This window comes from Semicossyphus pulcher, unplaced genomic scaffold (assembly GCF_022749685.1).
Source record: "Semicossyphus pulcher isolate SPU_LCO1_2020_fin unplaced genomic scaffold, fSemPul1.0.p SCAF_8, whole genome shotgun sequence".
Taxonomy (NCBI): Eukaryota; Metazoa; Chordata; class Actinopteri; order Labriformes; family Labridae; genus Semicossyphus; species Semicossyphus pulcher.
Window position 1 is genome coordinate 16,624,937 of NW_027211759.1, and position 20,089 is coordinate 16,645,025.

General features: G+C 40.7%; 3 protein-coding genes across 3 annotated transcripts; all 3 read right to left on the reverse strand.

The window, feature by feature from the left end:
* Nucleotides 1–209: 209 nt before the first annotated feature.
* LOC138612883 (high affinity choline transporter 1-like) lies at nt 210–8,673 on the reverse strand. Its single transcript, XM_069686391.1, has 9 exons — nt 8,588–8,673; nt 6,321–6,510; nt 6,106–6,219; nt 3,322–3,477; nt 3,040–3,188; nt 2,721–2,870; nt 2,090–2,243; nt 1,535–1,752; nt 210–1,425 (listed from the first exon to the last, which is right to left on the reverse strand). Exons 2-9 carry the CDS (start codon nt 6,502–6,504, stop codon nt 910–912), a joined length of 1,641 nt encoding a protein of 546 aa, XP_069542492.1. The 5' UTR covers nt 6,505–6,510; nt 8,588–8,673; the 3' UTR covers nt 210–909.
* Nucleotides 8,674–10,676: 2,003 nt separating this feature from the next.
* Nucleotides 10,677–14,338, reverse strand: cfap161 (cilia and flagella associated protein 161). Its single transcript, XM_069686095.1, has 8 exons — nt 14,267–14,338; nt 13,053–13,142; nt 12,727–12,944; nt 12,576–12,657; nt 12,014–12,049; nt 11,695–11,817; nt 11,424–11,497; nt 10,677–10,863 (listed from the first exon to the last, which is right to left on the reverse strand). Exons 1-8 carry the CDS (start codon nt 14,336–14,338, stop codon nt 10,677–10,679), a joined length of 882 nt encoding a protein of 293 aa, XP_069542196.1.
* Nucleotides 14,339–14,993: 655 nt separating this feature from the next.
* Nucleotides 14,994–18,288, reverse strand: cers3b (ceramide synthase 3b). Its single transcript, XM_069686652.1, has 10 exons — nt 18,116–18,288; nt 17,838–17,955; nt 17,246–17,364; nt 17,089–17,146; nt 16,822–16,872; nt 16,620–16,712; nt 16,332–16,460; nt 15,479–15,585; nt 15,243–15,396; nt 14,994–15,113 (listed from the first exon to the last, which is right to left on the reverse strand). The coding sequence occupies exons 1-10, from the start codon at nt 18,286–18,288 to the stop codon at nt 14,994–14,996; spliced, it is 1,122 nt and encodes a 373-aa protein (XP_069542753.1).
* Between the last annotated feature and the right edge of the window lie 1,801 nt (nt 18,289–20,089).

The following is a 20,089-nucleotide window of genomic DNA, read 5'->3' on the forward strand; positions in this document are numbered from 1 at the left end:
CAATATCTTAAGGCAGCAAAAGCAAATACTTTAGGTGTTGCAAACATATCCTGTTTATGTCTTTTAAAGGTAAAATTGGAAAAGTTGTGGCGCTCTACTATTTGTGCTGAGTTTAGGTGCCATTGTTTCTGTCTTTGGCACACAAATACTATTTATTTAAAAGAAAAGGATTTTATCAGATGCAAAGAGACAACGCAGACTTTGTTTCATTTTTTATGAACACTTGCAATCACAAAACATCTAAAAAATAGTAATTATAATAACTCTATATCTTGATGGTCCTTCAACAATGTTCCCTTTTAAACATAAAATAATGGTAAACACTTCATCCAACAGCTTTTTGTTTCTGAGGAATACTCCGCCTCAGCGTCTCAGGTATTGCATTGCTCTGTCCCCTCAGTGCTTAATATATGCAGAGAGGCAAAGGTGCTTCTTAAGAGAGTACAACAATGGCTAATGATTACACAATTAAATAACATCAAGTGGGTTGAGCTTAAGGTACTGAAAAGGTTCGAGTGGATAACACTAGATAAATAAACAATGATAATGTTTTTGTTACCTGTGATTCAGGATTAAGGAGATTGGTTCATTTTGAAAAGGATCAGGACCGTTTGGAAAAATTTAATTCTGACATTAGGATCAGAATCATGAGGTCTTTAATGTGGCCATAATCCTGTTCTGTTAGAAAGAGAGACACACTCAGAGTCTCTACTGCCTCCCTGAATCACTCTTAACATACTGCTGGTCAGAGTTTGGTGCATATAAAGCATATAATTCAGTATTAAACGTGTGGAGGATACAGTACATGTAAGAGTGTGCGTAAATAGTCTGTGCAGAGAAGAAGGTTGGTAAAATTTGCATAAAAAGGAGTTTGTGTATACTTTGGCTGATTTTGTCCTAAAGTTAAGCCTAGAGTTTTGTATTAAGAATAATGTTCTTTTCCTCCAGAGGCACGGGTACCTCGTTCCCCTCTGCCTCTTTTTTCTCGTCAAACACCCCCAGTATATCCCAGGACCGAGGAATTAGCTGGTGACAGAAGGCTAGCCCCATCAGCCAGGACACTGAAACAATACATATCACAGAGGAAACCATGGCCAGAGTCCTGTAGGGGAAATACTGTGTGATAACTCCGTCCTCCTCCCTCCAGCCGGGGTACAGGAGGAGAGGAGGGATCCCAAGCACTGGCTCCCCGCTCAGCCCGCGCAGCAGCAGTCCTATTATGTAGCCACAGATAGCCCCGTAGCTATTAGAGCAGCTGAAGTGCAGCACGCAGACGAGCTGCGGGAGGACCACGCAGTAGAGGAGGTCTCCGCTCAGCAACCACAGAGAGAACACGCTGTCATCACCGAAGGCCAGGCCCGTTCCCGCCAGGCCCACCAGCAGCACGCTAATACGGATCACCCGCTGCAGCTCCCGCTCCGACGCCTGCGGGAAGAGAGAGGACGAGGGCAATGAAAAACGTAGTTACTTTGATTAATGCTGAACTAAACGCACACACTCACACACACACACACTCACACACACACACACACACCTGCTTCCTCAATGTCGTCTTGTATATGTTTTGCGTAAACATGGATGCTGAGGACAGCAGCACAGAGTCCATGGAGGACATAACTGCTGCAGCCACAGAACCAATGCCTAACACTGACAACCAGGTGGGTGTGAGGTTTTGCAGAGCCAGCGGCAAGATCTTCCCTGCCTCCCCTCGTTCAAAAGGAGGGGGTAGACCATACGCTGTCTGGTTCCAGTCTTAGAGGAAAGGAGAGAAAGAGAGAGGAGGAGGTAGAGAGATAGAGAAAGAGACAGACAGGGTCGAGAGGAAAACAAATAATGGGAGGGGAAGAAGCTTTTAAGATTATGGTGATGGCATTAAAATAAATAAATAAATAAATCAAGCATTGGGGAGAAGGAGGCTAGATGTTTGAAAACTGGCAAATGTCCCACCAAATCTGTGCGATATGCTTACCATAACCAGTTCGCACACATACAAATGCAACCATTGCTATAACTGTGAGAACATGTTGGCTAATTGATAATATTAAAGTGTACGGCATGTGCACAGCTGAGTGTTTGCATTCAGTTGTACCTGCAGAGGCAGCCACCGCTCCAATGACAACCGAGGGGATTCCCATTATAAAAACGGTCCCAGCAGCAGCAAAACAGGTGACCTGGGCCTGAGCAGAGGACGCTGCAGAGAGGATCCTCTGGTACAGAGCTTGATAAGCCAGTCCCCCCAGAGCCTGCAAGAGACACATCGATGCACAAAAACACAAGCTTTGTAAATGAGCAACATGGCTATTTATGCAGTTAAACCTAAAAGACAACAGTGAAGTGTACAGCGGGTTCACTATAAAGCGAGATTAATGTTTAAGCAAGCGAAACTTGTTAAACTGTAACAGTACATTAGTAATGCCACAGAACGAAGCCGTGCAGTAACGTATGCATCACACCATGGGAACGTGCATGATGTTTGTGATTGCAGGCTTTAGTTAAATGCAGATGCCACATGAGTGCCTGGAAAACTCTGATTTTCTGAGACATTTTGCTAAAAATTGGTGCAGAAATTTTCATGGCTATAAACCTACAATAATGAATCACTGGTTTTCCAGTCTGCATAACAGCCCTATTTACATGAGTTTAACATTCACCATAGCCAAGATGTGATTCTTCTATCAGTTAACTACAATGCAAACACAGCGAAAAAATACAAATCTTACCAATAGCAGCATTTCATCCGCCCATTTCCCGGCATCTGCCAGCTCCAACTCTCCCACCCAGGAGTTTGCACTGGTCTGGTTGAGCTGGACCTGGCCTAATGAGATGTCACCAACTGCAGGACTTAGAAGTAAAAAAGGAATACAGAGCCACTGAAACAGAGACAAAAAAACTGCTGTTAGGACAAAAACTGAGAGGTGATCATGAATGTATTTATTGATCTTATTCAGGTCTCATTGTTTCTGTTGCCTTCCTCCATCCTCCTCTCTTTTTTGCACTCCCTCTGTATGCCACTTCATATATGCGTCCCATGTTTCTCACCAGGCTGACAAAGATGAAAGAAAGCTGGATGATATCCGTGTACGCAACCGAGTACAGCCCCCCTAAAAATGTGTAGATGATGGAGACGGCTGCCGAGATAATGATGGAGAGGGCAGATGACAGGCCGAGAATTATGCTCATCGTTCCTCCTGGCAATGACAGAAAACATTAAGTCAGACATGGTGATGGTGTCATGCGATGGATGATGTAAGAATTTGTCTGTTTCGATTTGTTTTATGTGAAAGTTGGTTCACGAAGACTAAGGCGCAGCACGTTACTCACCCAGAGCAGCGAGGATGCAGGCCACCCACAAAATATCACTGACCAAAGCAGGAAGCAGAAGTGTTGCGGTGAACATGTTGCCATAGCGATGCTGAAACGGGTCCAACATGGTGACGTAGCGCTTCGACCTCATTGGTTTTGCAAAAAATAATCCTCCTTTGGAAAAAAAAAAGGGAAAATTAGTTGGGAATCCTTCAATGAAAGTAAAGATATTTATTAAAAATACAGATAAAATAATTAGCCAATTAGTCGCCCAGAGGAAACATCAACAGCTTTGATAATCCATGAAAGTCCAAATGAATACTGTCCAATATAATGTTGTGTATTCAAATATGCTTTGCTTATTAGGTGTGGGCTGAAATGACGTCAAATCTCTTCTCTTCACACAGTGGTTCAGTTGTTGCTGTCACCTCACAGCAGAGAGGTCGTGGGTCTGGATGGAAAATGCCTGTGAACAAAACCTCCATTTGCTTCTGTGAGGTTCCTCCCACCATCCACGAAGATGCAGGCTGGATGAAGCGGAAATGCTTTAAATCGTCTGTAAGTGTGGACATGTACGTGTGAATGTCTGTAGGTAATCTGAAAGATGGGAATAATAATAATCTGTCCATTTTGAGCAGATCAGTAGCTCTAAGCAAAATGTATGCCCTACATCTGCGTCTGTGAGTCATTAGTCAGGCTAATGACTAATAGATTGGCAGATCCTGCTGCTAATGCTATGATGACTGTGCGACTGCGAAAACTCGCACAGTCATCGGAGCATTCTCCTCTTTTACATGGCGAACAATGACAATAAAACCTTGAGGGAAATTCATTCAGTAGGAACACTTCCTCACAGTACATGCTGATAATTCATTAGCCGTGCTGGTGTTCTTTCTTGGGCAAGGAAATGTGTTGATTTCCACATAAAAAAAAACTATATCAAAATATATGAGTTCATATTTGGCAGAAATCTACTTCAGCAGTTAAGTATTTTTACCAAAGATGGTCTAAAACAAAGATGATACATTCTAAGCTACATCAATGGCATGAAATGTACCCCCTCTGAGCAGTTAAATAATAATATTTGTATTCTTACATACATTTCAGTTTTAACATTTAATTCCCTGTTTCACATATTAGTCCCTTAATATTACTGTTCATCCGGTTGCAGAGAATTGTTGGCAGCACTCGCCGTTTAGTTAATCTTGCCTTGTTTTGTCTGTCTGAAAAATGCCATTTTGCATATTTTTTAGGAAGACATGCGGCCTGTTAAAAAATGGGTCCAATATTTACTTTGGTTACAAGGAAGCTAAAATAAATAGCTCATAATCTGTAAATCATTGAAGTAAATACAATCAGGACCTTCCACTGGTCTCTCAAAGGGCAGGCATTTAGTTATATACCACTTGACACAAATACCGGATATGACTGTAAGGGGCGAAGTCACAAAAGGATTAGGCAGCTTTTGCGACCGCTAAATCTGCCTGATGGAACAACAATGAACCATCTAATTCCCAAAGCACCCACAGAGAATGAAATATACCCTGCCCTGACCCAACTGTAAGAAACAGCGTGTCAGTGCTCCTGTGCTCTTTGTGTGTATTCACATCAGGTCATATTCATACATTTTGAATGGCAACTATCTATGCAAGTGAGCCTCATTACAAAGAAAAGATTCAATTTAGTTTGAACGAAATGATTTATGTCTTCACAGAGTTGGTGGGAACTAAAGCGCGCAAATTATCAGGGAGCTCAACCCCCGGCACATAGGGGCACTCTTCTCCAGATGTGTGGAGACGGTCTGGAACCGTTACACAAGACGGGGATTTTATCTGGATGAGCTCCTCTTGCGTTCTCACTCCAGGGAGGAAGCACAATAAAACTGGTATCACATCGGTTGAGCCTGCGCTTCACAATAACTGGAAAAATAGCTTTCCCCTCCCCTCCCAGCTCCTCGTCTCTCTTGGGCTGGATTTGAACTCAGTCAGCATGAGAGCTCGGCTCTCGTAGCAGAAAGTGGAGCTGGTCACAGCTCCTCTCCACAATCGGATGCATAACTGGGGCAAATCACACTCAGCAGCAAATCTTTATGGGCATGTTTGCACTGGAATATCATTAGCACAATATCCTGTGTGTATTGGACCTGGAGACGGGGCAGATAGCGGTGGGAAGTGATCCGCATTTCGGAATATCAGCGGGGACAATCAATCCTTTGTGAATTCAACCCTCAGTTCACCATCTCCTTTCTGCCTCTGTCTTTACCCTGCCTGTTGTCCAATGCATGCTGGGATAGATGTAACCCACAAATACACTAAACAAAGACAAGGAGGTAAAATGGTGAATCTCTCTGCTGTGCACAGTTGCGGTATTACCCTTAACACACATTTTTCAGTTTCATTTCAGCGTGTGACCTTGAGCTAGTCAATGCAGCCAGCCAGTGTGGGCACCTTATCATCTCTGTGCAAATCACATGCATATGTAGCAATCCAGGCTTTCTACATTGTTACTGAATGACTTTTTGTGCATTCTTAACTTAACTATTGTTAAAATGTATCCGCATAACGAGTGACGCACACACAGAGAGCACACACGTGAAGAATCACATCCTGACTCCAGCTTGAGTGTGTGAGGTTGAAAATACAACCCCAGGGTGCTACTACACAGCCAACACAAGGAAAAAAAAACACTGTGTAAATATTTTCGTAGTGCTATAATAATCTTGTTCAGGTTTGAAAAATAACCATCATCCCGTCCTCTGCTGTGTGTTATTATACAACAGCTTCATTTGTTGCAGTTACTTACCCAGAAGAAAATTGATAAGATACGCAGGAGGCCCCATAGCCCAGATGAGACCTTGAGAAGGAGAATAAACAGCCTCGGCGGTTCCCATAATGTAGCCTCCACCAACCCATGTTGCTGAAAGGCAAGCACAGAAAACAATCAACTACTGCAGCAAGATATCTAGGGGAAAGAGGCGATGAATGAAATGACACATGGGAACAAAAAGATAGTTCTACCTGTCATGGTGAAAACCCCGACCAGGACATTGATGTTGCGGCCACCCACAATGGTAACCTCGCTCTTGCTGCCGGCACATGTCTTCTCCACTTTCTTGGACTTTCGGGATGCCCAGATCCCGATTACCAAGATGACGATATAAAAAACCACCACAGCCACCAGTCCAGGGACATTCACTGCCATGATTGTCTAGTTACAAAACACAAAGTCAATCCATTACACTACAATAAAAACAACTGTGCAGTTACACATACAAAAAAAGAAGTTGTTATTATTAGTTAAGCTGCAGTCAAATATTTGAGGTTGTGCTACAATCCCCAGTGAGAGTACTTTTTGTCTTTCACCACCTCCAGGAAGCACCACCCAGAAAAAGTGAAAAGCCCTTTTCATCCGTCTACGTTTACCTTGACAGGCTGTGAATAGGGGATGCAAAGTTCTGCCTCACTCTTCCAGTACACAGGGATGCTCCACATAGATAGAGCACATGTAGCGAAGGTCAAGCTACTACCGAGAACCCTGATGACATCTAGTCCTTTGTGTTCTTTCAGGGAATTGCAACCTTGGAGGTATCTAGGTTCTTCAGTTTCGAAATATATTTCTTGCGGCTTTTTCCACTATTATCTGCTTCAGTATTTTTCCACTAGGACACAGTGTTTCTCAACTAGGACGTTTTTCCCCACGCAGAGCAGAGTTTGAAATTCGATGTTTATGTTGGGGGAAAAAAGGCTCTTTCTAAACAGTGTATTTAAAATTACAGGTCATTTACTAGTTAGTTTGTTGTCAGTTTCCTGGAAAGGGCCATGTAATATAAAGCGAATTGAACATAATTAAGTTTAGAGATGGGTATTTTAGTCTGAGTTTACCAGTTGTTTATTCTCAGAAGAGATTTCCTCTGAGAAACTACTCCTACTAAATAAACTTGCAGAAAACATAGTGGAGCAGTTAACTATGGAAAATTGTTGGTTGTTGTAACTCTAGTTAACCTGCTGAGCTCTCTCACTCACGACAAGGACGTGTAGTTAGTCAGTAATATATTCCATGCTTGGTGGCTTGTTTATGATTTGGCATGTGTTCAATGCAATCTCCCTTTGTCCTTGTCATCAGAGTCATGTCAGCTTGACACTGACCATTAACTGTAATCAGGTGTCTAGATTGTAGGTAGATTGATTGGAAGTTGATTGTATTTGTTAGTCTATAAGTGAATTATGATTTCATTTGAGAGAGTGTCTAAACACCAGCATAGTTTGTCATCGTAACATGTGCTTGAAATGAATATTAGATTAATTTTAAAGATCTTCTGTAGGAGCAAAATCAATACCTAGCTCTTTGAGTTATTATCACTATGTAACATCATGGTGCACTTACCACCAGCTAGTTTTATGTATAAATATCATACTATTATTCAGGCTCTTTGCCTAACTAACTGCTAATTTACACATTTTACAGATGCAATAGGCCTACTTTGTAAGCACTAGCAGCATCTCATTTCCGAAGGTGGTGCAGGTGGAGCTGTTTCACTGCTTGAGGTGCTTTCATCTACAACAATACACACATTTTATCACTGAACACTTAATTAGAATGAAACATGTATCGTTTTCCCCCTCAATGTACAGACGTAGTATAAGCTATAATAAGGACGCACATTTTCTTCTGTCGGAAAACGATGTATTTCACGGTTAGGGTCCTCTATATAGCCACCATATTAACGTTTTAATGCCTTCAAAGTCAACCTTCAACGACCCCAAACCCCAAGAGAGTCTTTACAGATGATTTCTCTATCAATAGGATGGATCAGTGAGAACATACGGAATTCATACCATGTCTATTTCTGGTTTTATCTCGCTTTCACTAACAAATAACGTTCCCATTTTAACATGACATTAGCGATTTTTAGAAAGGCCAGGCGCCAAAAATGCGATTAATTGTTCAAGGTAAGACTTCTTACACGGACTTGTATCTATGCTGTTACATACACGTGATTGAATATTGGTTATATTATAATAAACAGGTTCAGATATGAGCGCTCGTTCTCTGTCGGGCTGAAATTAGACCGCAGCTGCATGTCCAGATTCTGCTAGCTTATCGTTTACACCAAATGTTATAAACCGCAGTAAAAATAAGAAAATGCGTAATAATTACACAACCGCGGTAATTTAATATTGTGAATCCTCAGTCTTTCAAATATAAAATGGCTATGGTGCTTCTTTGGCCATAAAACACGAAACACAAAATGGTATATTTTCATCCTATATGATAGCTAACGTACCTTTCAGTAGAGCCGGTGTCCTGTCCGCGCATCTGCTGCCTCCTAAGGTTCTGTATTGTTAAAGCCTCGGCTGCTCAATTCTTCTCTATTGTTGTCTCCCTCTGAAACGTGACACCTGGGGGGGTCGCGTTCAACGCCGTCAAAACGAACAAAAGCGTTTTAAATATAAATGCCGGCGTGTTGAATTTCCAGCTTCAACCGGATAAGAGATGCTACGACGTCTCCGCTAAGTCATATTCGAATCAGTAAGTCGAAAGTGTGCAGGGCTGCAAATGATTCAGACGCGTTTGTGAAACGTTGCGCACAATTGGAATGAAACAGCTGGGGCGAAAGAGTTGCAAACCGATATAGTTACAACGTTTTGTCTTGAACGCAGCCTGGGCCAGAGGCCCCAATAAATCCCAGCGTTATCTCTGATAAAGGACATACACCTGTAACAGGACACACGTGGTTCTCGTTTGAACGTGAAAATGCAGTATCATGTCTAGTCAAAAAGCTCTTCTGTGACATGTTTTACACTGTGTGTTAATTAAGGTGCAGAAACACGATGCTCGAAAGGTGACACTGCCACAGTCCCCAGCGTTGTGCAACCACTCGGAGACCTTTTCCACGATAAAGTGAATAAGGTTTAGTCAACTGCAAAACAGACAGGGACTAACAGTATTTAAACGACATCTTTGATATATTTATATATCATAATAACAACAACATATATAGTAATATTACAGATTAATCACACATTTAGCTACATTTACAAACAATACGCATATAAATCATTTGGACGTTAAAGAACAATGGTTACTGTTAAAACACTGGTCATAGAGGCCAAACATTCATACAGTAAACCAGACTATGGAGATTTACTTTCTTTTTAAATGTATTTTATTTATTTATTGGATTGGTCATAAACACTATCTTAAAACACATCAGTGGGACCCGAAGCAGGAAGCATAAACATGTCTCCTGGTGATGATGTAGTGTGACTGAAGAAGAGTCACACAGTCAGTGTAGTGATTCAGTAATGTCATTTTCACAGCACAATCTATCTACATGTTTGCTAACATTATATACATTATAAGTTAGTGGACATACTAGGCCAATTAAGGCTGTAGCAGCAAAAGGGGTGCATGTTTGTTGTTTATGAATCCTACTACTATTTAATGAGGGGGGTTACATCATTTTTTTCTTCTAAAGAAAAGTTACATAGTCTCACTTTGAACAGTCATTTTGTGATACCACTACTCTAAGGAATCTTGTCTAATGAATCCCACTTCCAACTGCACCACAAAATTAGACAGTGATTCTCCTCCTGGTATACATATGAAAGAAGATGGAGAATAACGTTTTTCAGTGTCATTCAACTAGAAAATATCGGGTCCACACCTGTCAATAAAAGTGTACAGTACAAGTGAAACCTTGATTCCTGAGCACACTTTAACAATCACGATCCATAGCCATTATCTACCCTCCAAGAGACACTTTAAACAAGACCACGCTCCCTGTCATTTTACATAAATGATCATGTATGGTTTAAGTTGAAATATCATTTATGACTCCAACTCTTTCCTTATTGGAAGACGATAAAAGCATTGACCTTTGAAGTGTTTACCCTTTCACGGTTTTGAGTACACTAAAAAGATTAAAGGACTACACTAAACCAGCAGGTAAGAACTGTTTAAATGCCCTTTTCTTGAGGCCATACCTAATCTCTTTTGCTCATCATCTCATTTCAAATATCTTTCAAACTCCAAATGCATGGGAAATGTGTCTGGTCAATCTACAGCCTAACATCACTTTTGGTTTCTTATGCTATTGCTTCACTAGAATAATGAGTCCCCTCCTTTGTTTGAAGAAACATATCAAATGCTTCTTTCTACAGAACCTCCTGGTGGTTTCCTGGCTAATGTGTGTATCATGTAACCTTTACAGCGGGGTTGGAGTCCGGCATGGAATCTCTTTGCAGTAAAGGAAAAAAAGAAATCAGTGACCGAAACAGAAAGAAAAAGCGATTTAATTAAAAAGTGAAGGGGATGTTAATGATGTGGCGTCTGTCCTTTTTGTTAAAGCATGTGAGTGGGTTGTGTTAGATTCATATGCCAGGGTTTGCCTGTGAGAGCTCCTCGTTCTTAGCCGCTGACTGTGGGTGGTTGAGAAGTAAAAGTCCATTACCCGCAGGGTCATGGGTGCACAGTATCCAGTGGTTGCTGTCCTTCTCCGCTTTGTGAGAGTCCAAGAAGGTGTGCGCTGTTACCTCATACTCTTTGCCAAACATGGTCCTGCAAAGAGACAACTGTTACGACAGCGGGCACGCAGGTTTTGTAACGTGACTTTTAGCTGCCATATTAGAGGGCCTAATCTTTTGAACACTGTGAAGGGCAGACTGCAACTTAATATGCAACTGGACCATTTTAACAGAAGTGAATCATGATGGGTTTCTGCCATGTTTTGAAAAGATCCAACAGATTGATTGTGTGGATTAACAAATCTGATTCTTCCGAAGCTTCAACACATACTTTTCTTGTGGATAATTGGAAGTAGACATTTTTTTTTCTGTCAAACAGAGAGGTTTTATATGTAACAGGGACCTAACTCTGAAAAAGGCTTTTCCCTATTACTCACAGCAAGCTGACTTTCATACCTTCACTGACCTTCATTTCTTTCCATTATGTCTCTCTTTATGTATATCATATATTTCGCTGTAACTGCTCCGAATTTTTCAATGGACTTTCAATTTTTAATTAGGCAGCAACACAAATCAAAAGCATTTATACTACGTTTAACATGATTATATTCCCCTAAGGTTGGAGTTATGTTTAGAAGGAAAATGGAAAAATACCAGAGGACTTGATCACCCAGAGCAGCAAGAGCCTGGTTTGTCTTGCAGTGTTTGATCAGCACCTTCACATTAGCCTGTGAAAAAAAAAAAATATATATATATATATATATATATATATAATTGCATGAAAAAGTTCAATGAAATGGAGGTGAAGGAAAGCAAACTACACATAAAGCATTCTGCATTCTGTGTTCAGTTTAAGATGGAACAGAAAATGCTGATGTTGCAGCATGTGGAATAATTAACCATAATAGATACAGTAATGACTTACAGGGGCAGGCTGACCCTCATATTCGAGCCTCTCCTGGGGGTCAAAGTGCACTATCTTCCAACTTGAGAGAAAGGAGCAGCCTTCATCCAAGTTTACTTCTTGTAGGCGAGAGTTCTTTGCACACTTTAAATGAAGTCACAGTAATATGAGACTGACAAAAGAAATTTGAGTGAAACATGGCTGCATTCTCATTTAAATTAAGCTTGAGAGCTTTCTACTTTTCGGCTATGGAAGACATCTCATTACAGTGGGAGGTTGTTAGGTATAATGTATTCTCCTTGATGGTCTTAATAAATAATTCATGTTAAACTTGATCTACCTTTTGAAAAGTTTGCAGGTCACTCGTCAAGTAAAGCTGAGGACAGAAAGGAACAGAAAGCACATGAACGCACAATGCAAAGTGAACAGTTGCTAAGTCAATGCGAAATACTATCACAAAAAAGGACATATCTGTTCACTAAACCAAACGATTAAACCATTAACACTTTATGATATCCGCTATCTCGGCCATGATGAATTGATTGGTAAAAAGTCTCCTGTTGTTATTGAGTATTGAAGGTATATTCCAATATTAGCATTGCACATTCATAAAGTTTGGGGACTCTGGGAGACAGATGGTTAAAATCAAAGATGTCCTGACTTTGACTCCATATCAATAGACCCCCTTCTTTCACACTCCACTCTCCTTTGAAGTCATCCAGCCCAACTGATACTGACTCATCATCTGGGTTATTTTCTTAGACTTTAAAAACACTCCCTTCAGAGACACAGCAGATGTTATACAACTATTTTTACAGGCTGTGTGCCCCTTTAACTTAGCAGTCAGTCGTTGTGTAAAATGCTTAATACGTGCGTGTTCCTGTGTGTGTTGGTTCACTTACACCTCTGGCGAAACCACATGTTGTTTTCAGGGCAAAACTTTGCTCATAAAGCAGAGTCGATCCTTCAGGACTGCCATCTACACTGTAAACACACAGGAAGTGTTATAAGTATGCATCCCACATACATGTTGATGTGTAAGTGTGTGTGTACCTTGTAATGATGAAGGCAGTGCGTGTGCAGGCCTGAATGCACCTTCCTGCACTGACTCCACACGGGGCTTGAATGCCGGGTGAAGGAACCTTGGCCACACTGTTAATGTCTGCGTTGATGCTTACTGCACTGCACTCCCTGTTTTCTCCTCCAGCGTTCACCAACATCACAACATCCCCAAAGTGCAATCGGCTGTCCCTTGTCACAGTGAGATCCACCTACACACAGGAGCAAACACCATCATCATTATCATTACCATCCCTATGATTATCATGATATTATTGTTGTTGTTAATGGTGTTCTTTATTAGCTTCTGCTGATTTTACCGGTCGCAACATGTTCTGTTTGAGGAAGTCTACTTTCTGGAAGACGAGTTCACCTCGTTCTTTTTCCTCCAGATACTCTTTTGTCTCATCCTGGAAAAAAAAATAGCATAACCAATGTGTTTTTTCAATATGTCCCCACAACTGCTTGTTATACACTTTCAGTAAAAATATTACACTATGATAGCAGCCCTTCTTTCTAGCTGTACACCCATTATGTTGACACGTCATTAAAAATGGAAAAATGTGATTCATATTCTCTCTGCCGTATTGATCTTTGTTACAGGATGGCCCCTACAGTGCATTTATGTCCTTTTATTACTGTTTATGGCATGTGTCACTCAACATTTTGCATCATATGTGGGTCACTTCAATCTCATGCTGTGAAGACAACTAACCAACTGTACCAACCTCATTCTGTAAAAAGTCTATGACTCTCATACCATAACTTTATTATGTATTAAAATAGAGACTCTGGGGTTTGTCCGACTGAATTACAGGGAAATGTGTGTTAAATTATGCACATAACATCTAGGAAGGTGCAGCAATGAAAAACATGGAGGTTTTAATATTTCACTCAGGGTTAAATTATATATCTTCAATGAAGAGCTGGAACAATGCAAAAAGTAATGTAAATTATATTGCCAGACAACATTATATGAGATTATATTTCAGCTAATCAAAACCAAAGAGATTAACAATATGATAGTGTCATCACTAGGTCAATATTCCCTACTAATACTCTATTTCTCTAAACTCCTTATACTAGCAGCATGGTGAATTCTGCAATTTGACCTCTTCTTAGTAGGCTGCCACCATGAGAAAACATATTACTTTAATGTTAAATAACTGAAAAATAACCAAGAATGGCCTGTATCTAACCTGTCTTTATAACAGGGAGACTATTTTCATAATTAACATAACACTTTGTTTACTTCCTTAGCATTACTCGGCCTGCTCTTCTTACAAAAGTTAGGTAAACTGAGATGGTTAGCCTCATAATCAATCATCCAAATTGGTTTCCAGTCAAATGGCTGTAAGCATGTCAGCAAACAATTTCATTTGTAAATTAAATTAAATTTGTGTTGACGCCTTATAAAGAGCAGGCTAATAATGTTATTGACTTTGGCTAAGTTAACGCTAGTTGTCAGGTCTCCCATAACGGGCGCCGTTAAACTAGCTAGCTTAAAGTTATGAGCTTTATTTTGAGAACCAACCTCTTTCAAACGCAGGTCCTCGTACCAGTTTCCCGTTTTCACATGTCCACGATAAGCCTTCACATGAGACATTTTGACAATAATGCTGAAATATATTTATGTAGTAATAACGTGAAGGAAAGAAATTAAGCTAATCGTGTTGGATCTGTTAGCGTAGGCATAGTTAGTGTTTGGTTTCCGTGGTAACAAACTAACAAACTGTAGTCTTATCTTCTGTCAGTTCTCGCCGACTGTCGCGAGAGGGCATGCTTCTACAATCCCTGATTTCCAAAGTGTTGAAGCAAGCGACATTTTTTTTATTTCACATCAGCAGGACGAACTCATGAAAAAGAACCTGACAAAAATACCGTTTTAAAAACATAAACAGACAAACAGTAAGTCACAGTCTTAAAACATTCACTTCCGTGTAGTGCTTTCGTTTTGCATCAAACAAACACATGGAAGCACATGTGGTGCTTAAAACTCATCACTGTCATTGTTATTCTCCACAATTTACAAAAATACTTCTACTATTTTTTTAATTAAAAGAAGATTACGACAATAAGTTGTTTAATTCAGAAACCATGCGGCTTGAAATCAGTTTATGTATAATCCTTCAGACTCCCCTTTGAAGAACTGCTCAAGTGTATTTACTACTTTTTTGTATGCAATTAGTTTATAATAACATCAAACCATGTTGAATCTGTCCACGTGTGTCCATTTTCCTTTTTATTTGTCTCTGTCTGTGTCAGTGGCCAGTGGCCCGGCCTCTGGCTCCAGGGCCATTTTTGTGACTCAATTTGTGATTTGTCTCCTTGGGTGAGTCACTGTCATCCTCTTCTTCATCACTCCTGTCGTCGCCTTCCAGCTGCAGGATGGAGGCGAGCCACATAGAGGAGAGGTAGGAAATCAGGGTGAGCCAAAGAAAAGCAAAATGTGAGTTGTAGAATTTACATTGTTTTCCAATACATGAATTAAATAAAACACAGAAACACACCTTGCTGAAGAGACACTTGTAAAGCATGCGTGATATTAAAACAGCCCAGTAGAAGTGAAGTATTTGTAGAACACACAGCATCACATTGAAGAAGTAGTAGCCAAAGAAGGGAGGAAACAGTAACACTGGGAACACCCATGTACAGTGGATTAACCTGTAGAAGACAAGCACGCATAATATTTAAACAGAGATCCTCATCCTGCATCATGCTGCATCTTTTAGTTTCACACACTTACCAGAATGGAAAAATGACAAGTCTTGTCAACATAAAGAGAAATGTGAACACCACAAACATGGCGTTAGCAGTCTTGTGCCACTTTGCGTAGTTTATTACTTTGGCACCCTGTGAGATAAAAACAGGGAAAGAATTAGATTCACATCTTTGGTCTACAGAAATAGTTCACGTCAAGTCACTGCAGGCAATGAATATCTATACATTTAACAGCTATTTAACAACTCTGCAGCTGATGCCATAGCAAAACAGGGTTTAATCTTAGCCAAAACTGCATTTTATGTGTTAATTCAACTTTATGTTAAATGGTCCCCTATGGCATTGATTCTATGATGCAGTCTCAAAGTAATGCAATATTAATAGTGCGATTGCCCTGATATTTTGCGTAAATCTGGGAAGGTTTTCTGTATTTCAGAAGCTAGCATGAAAAACATGTCACAAATATGAGGCAAGGCAACAACCTTCATAATACTTCCAACTTCAAACTCTAATCAGTGATCAGCTAGCAGCAGAAGGAGACGATTATATATATTTTTTCTTTTTTTGTCATCAAGGCTGTTTAAGTCTGCAGCGATTTTAACAATAGATCAGACATCTTGAGTGCAGGTTGAAGCCTTGGCATCAGATACCGAGACGACTACTGAGCCACATTTTTACCCTTAGTGTCATGCTTTTCTTTCAGGATAAAAAAAGACCGCTTTGGAGTCTTGAACAACTTTTCAAGATAGTGAACAACTGTTTCTTTCAGACAGTCTGATGCTGTCGAGCTGTGACGAGGCAAAATCACACTTTTGTCTTTAAAAACCACACCAGGCTACAGCATGACAATAGATGTCACAGATAAAAACAGCTCTGACCTCTAGCAGTATGTCAGCGGAGTCGTGAACTGCCATCACCAGGGTTCCAACACGGATGTAGTTTGAAATCCAGGAGAAAGTCAGAAGTGTCAGTGTGGCTATATGATGAATCACCTGCTCTTTGAAGTCCTACGCACACACACGCGACAGGTAAACGTGCATATGACATCCCCAGTTTTATGCATTGAAATAACATAAAAGGCAAATATAGGTTTTGTTTTACTATTGATATATTGTGGATAATAAATTAATACTAAAGTGCATTACAGATGAACATTGTACGCTCACCTTCCGTTTCACATCAAACGTCAGGCTGAGGAGCAGAGACAGGTAAAAGCCCATTTCCAGGAGGTAATACCAGTACTGAGAAGTCAGCATGGACTGCATGGACACATAACACACTCCTATAGATATTCATCACACCACATACTGTACTATAGTAGACGCTATAATATTAGAAACTGTAAAAAAAACCAAAAAAAAACCGTACCTGTTTAGGGAAGCCGGCCCAAACCTCCTTCAGATTATAAAGCCAAGGTTTCTACAGCCAACAAAAACAAAGAGGGAGTGTGAGAAAAACCCTGAAGCACATACTGTACACAGTGAAATCAGAGCAGTACATCCACAGGGGGAGACAGAGGAAGAGGAAGACAAAATAAAGAGAGAGAGAAGTATCCCACAGCTGCAAGGCAAACACAGTCAAAATGCCCAAAACAAAAGACTTTTATAGAAACAGTTTTGTTATAAAAGTACTCACATCATAGAGAGCAAAGACTCCGTAGACAAAAGCAAAGAAATAAAACACACATCTCCAACTGTTGACGGACAAGAAAAATTATGTCACATATTTAAACGTACACACTCTGTAATGTGCTCTCACGTCATGATATAATCACATGCACAAGCGCACACACCTGGCTTCACCGAACCTCTTGCGGAGCCCTGGGCGTTCCTGGTTCCTCCTCCTCCTGAACCAGACGTGAACTCTCCCCTCAGGCCAACTGGTCTTCTTACACAGAGCGCTCACATCCGCCTGAGACGTAAGGGAAACAATCCAATTATTACACTCTGTCCAAACTCTCTAAATTATCGTAGCAATAAGTCTAATCTCTGATGTGTAATCTCATTGATGTGGAAAAAATATCTAGAACTACTTTCAGCATCAAACACGAAGATTACAATCTGAGTTGACGGAATGTAACTGTTGTGTCCGTAAATATTAACGCTTGCTTATCTTCCTAACTTAATTCATAAAAGGCCTAACAATCTAAATTCAGTCGTGTTTTTATTCGTAAACCTATGATCAGTTTCAAATTTCTACTGCTTAAACTTTATAACACAAAAAATCCCCCGAGAGAAGTCTTCTGAGATCTATTTTTTTTACTTTTGCTGTTTTAAAAATGCTGTGCATGAATGCTACATACCATATTTCAACTTATTATTGAGACGACCTTATACAAACAACAAACCACCTTTGTTTTCACTGAAATGCCCCTTTAAACGTACCTGTGAGGGAACCCGTGCTTTGCTGCAGAAGAAACTTTCAAGTATGGGGTTTTGCTCTGCTCTGAGTCGGACCCTGTCCCTGATTCCCCAAATATTCGCCAGCGGTGTGGCCACGAACCTGCAGCAGCACACAAGCAACGTCAGTGTTTCATATTGTATAACTAAACATGACAGGAGTACCCAATTCATTGCTTCACTCAGATTGTGCAACATAATCCTTGTATTCTGAAAGCAGACGTTGCTAAGCTGGTTGACACACACACGCTGCATATTCTCACCTCTCAAACAGGTATCTGACGAGGAGCAGGCAGAGGGCGCAGGGCACCACAGCGTAAAGATGAGAGCCTTTGGCGTAGACACGACCTTCATTGTCCTCCAGATCGGACCAGGAGAGGTTTCCTGGCAGCCACAGACGCTCCCACCACAGCCAGTCGCTGACTGTCTGCAACATGCTGCTGGAGACACAGGGTACACTTACAACAAGAAACAGTACATGTTATGACCCATGATGCAAATAATAAAGTTTATAGTGAGGTTTTAAAACAGCATTATCTTTTACAACATTTGATAAGCGACTAATCTTACGTAAAGAACCTTAGAGCAGCAGTGAAAGTTGATACTTTTGAGTTTAAAATTCTTTCACTGCTGTTATGCCATCCAACTTACGTATGTCATATTATTAGATATTAGAACTAAAGATATGTTTAATATAAAATATTTGTTGTGTTTTATTTCCAATTATAGCATTAAAACAGAGAACACTGTAAACAGACTGGCATAGATCTGCAGCCAAAAATTGCACCACTTATTTTGTCTTAAATCATGGCTCATTTTAAGTTGTGATTTGCTGCTACCTCCTGCTGGTCTCTTGTCAGTACAACTCAGTGTGCATGCAGTTATGAAGGAAGTAAGTAATTTGGAGATGGAGAACAACAATAGATACCAAAGGGCATGCAAGATAAAGAAGGGTGAGGAGCAAGATTACAGAGAAGTAAAGTCCTTCCTCTTGTGGACTCTGCCCACAACAGCGTGCAGATAAAAGCATTTTACGTCACTACTTAGAAAACTGCTTAAAAATGTGCCCTCAAAGCTGTGTAAACAAACTGATATAGATGCTTAATCTGATGAATATTAGTGTGCCCCTTAAAGTTGAAAAGCCAGCATGGGAAGAGGCGCTTACATACCTGCAGGCAGTGTCCTCTTGACAAGTTCCAACAGAAGAGAGAAGAGCTGAGGCAGAGAGAGAGACAGAGTGTGACAAATGTCCAACGAAACCAAAATGTAGACTTTAAAAATCTCCAGTTTCAATGCCAAAAAAATGGTCGCATATTAAGTCCTTGGCATATGTCAGTTACAAAACACTTTCATTACTGTACACACACACATTTAAACACACACTCACCTTCAGTTTGAATCGAACTGTGTGTTTTCCAGGGACCTGTCTGTTACTAATACACCTCATGTACTGCACTTATCCACATCAGATAACAGCCCTGTTAGATCCTCTGTGCTCGCGCTCTCTGATACTGTAGAGCCATTCTTCAAAGACAGCGTATAAAGTTTGAATAAAAAAAGAAAGCAAATATTGACTCATGAGCTAATGCTTTCCCTAATGTACCTCATTTGTGTGTGAGGCGACAGGCTTCAGTGAGCGTGTTGGTTTTAGAGCGCGTGTGGTCGCTCACCTGGTTAGAGAGAATGGGATCCTTCCCTCCCACTCCGTCTGCTCCTGTGATCACACCCTGTTAGTCGCAGCAGGTCCTTTAAGGAAAGGTTAAGCTCACCACTGGATGGCACTTACATGCTGCTGGAGCATTTTTGTATTTGCGGTTGTAAATGGTAAACAGCAGCAGAAATCAGAGTGTGCGATTGTTTGCATTTACCCTCACCTGCAAGCATTCCCTTGGAATGCTGGGAAGCCCCCACAAAGGCCCCATTCACTGGAGGGGCAGGGGGGGGAGCAGGGGGAGGAGCCTGGGCAGGTTATGGACGGAGGAGAAAAGGGAACTGTTGCACACAGGAGAGAGAGTGAGACATCACTCTGCGTTAATAGCTGCTTCGGTTAATAACAAACACCAACCGAAATCAAGTGACCTTGCTAGCAGTTCACGTTCAATGACAAAATATAGGCTGTTAATTACAGTGAAATGTTACTTTCTTACACCTTTGTCAAGTTTAGATGGATACAAAAGTAAAGTGAAACATCACTAAGCATCCATATTAAACGGGACACTGAATTATCTCATGGTGTT

What these genes read in the sequence shown, in the direction of transcription:
- LOC138612883 (XM_069686391.1), bottom strand. Translation starts at nt 6,504, where the DNA reads ATGGCAGTGAATGTCCCTGGACTGGTGGCTGTGGTGGTTTTTTATATC. An exon ending in CGGGGTTTTCACCATGACAG is followed by an intron (nt 6,220 to 6,320) that starts GTAGAACTATCT and finishes CTTGCCTTTCAG; the next exon opens with CAACATGGGTTGGTGGAGGC. An exon ending in CTTTCATCTTTGTCAGCCTG is followed by an intron (nt 2,871 to 3,039) that starts GTGAGAAACATG and finishes TCTCTGTTTCAG; the next exon opens with TGGCTCTGTATTCCTTTTTT.
- cfap161 (XM_069686095.1), bottom strand. Translation starts at nt 14,338, where the DNA reads ATGTCTCATGTGAAGGCTTATCGTGGACATGTGAAAACGGGAAACTGG. An exon ending in CATGTGGTTTCGCCAGAGGT is followed by an intron (nt 12,050 to 12,575) that starts GTAAGTGAACCA and finishes TTCTGTCCTCAG; the next exon opens with CTTTACTTGACGAGTGACCT. An exon ending in ATGAGGGTCAGCCTGCCCCT is followed by an intron (nt 11,498 to 11,694) that starts GTAAGTCATTAC and finishes TTTTTTTCACAG; the next exon opens with GCTAATGTGAAGGTGCTGAT.
- cers3b (XM_069686652.1), bottom strand. Translation starts at nt 18,288, where the DNA reads ATGTTGCAGACAGTCAGCGACTGGCTGTGGTGGGAGCGTCTGTGGCTG. An exon ending in AAGCACGGGTTCCCTCACAG is followed by an intron (nt 17,365 to 17,837) that starts GTACGTTTAAAG and finishes CTTACGTCTCAG; the next exon opens with GCGGATGTGAGCGCTCTGTG. An exon ending in ACAAGTGTCTCTTCAGCAAG is followed by an intron (nt 15,114 to 15,242) that starts GTGTGTTTCTGT and finishes TCCATCCTGCAG; the next exon opens with CTGGAAGGCGACGACAGGAG.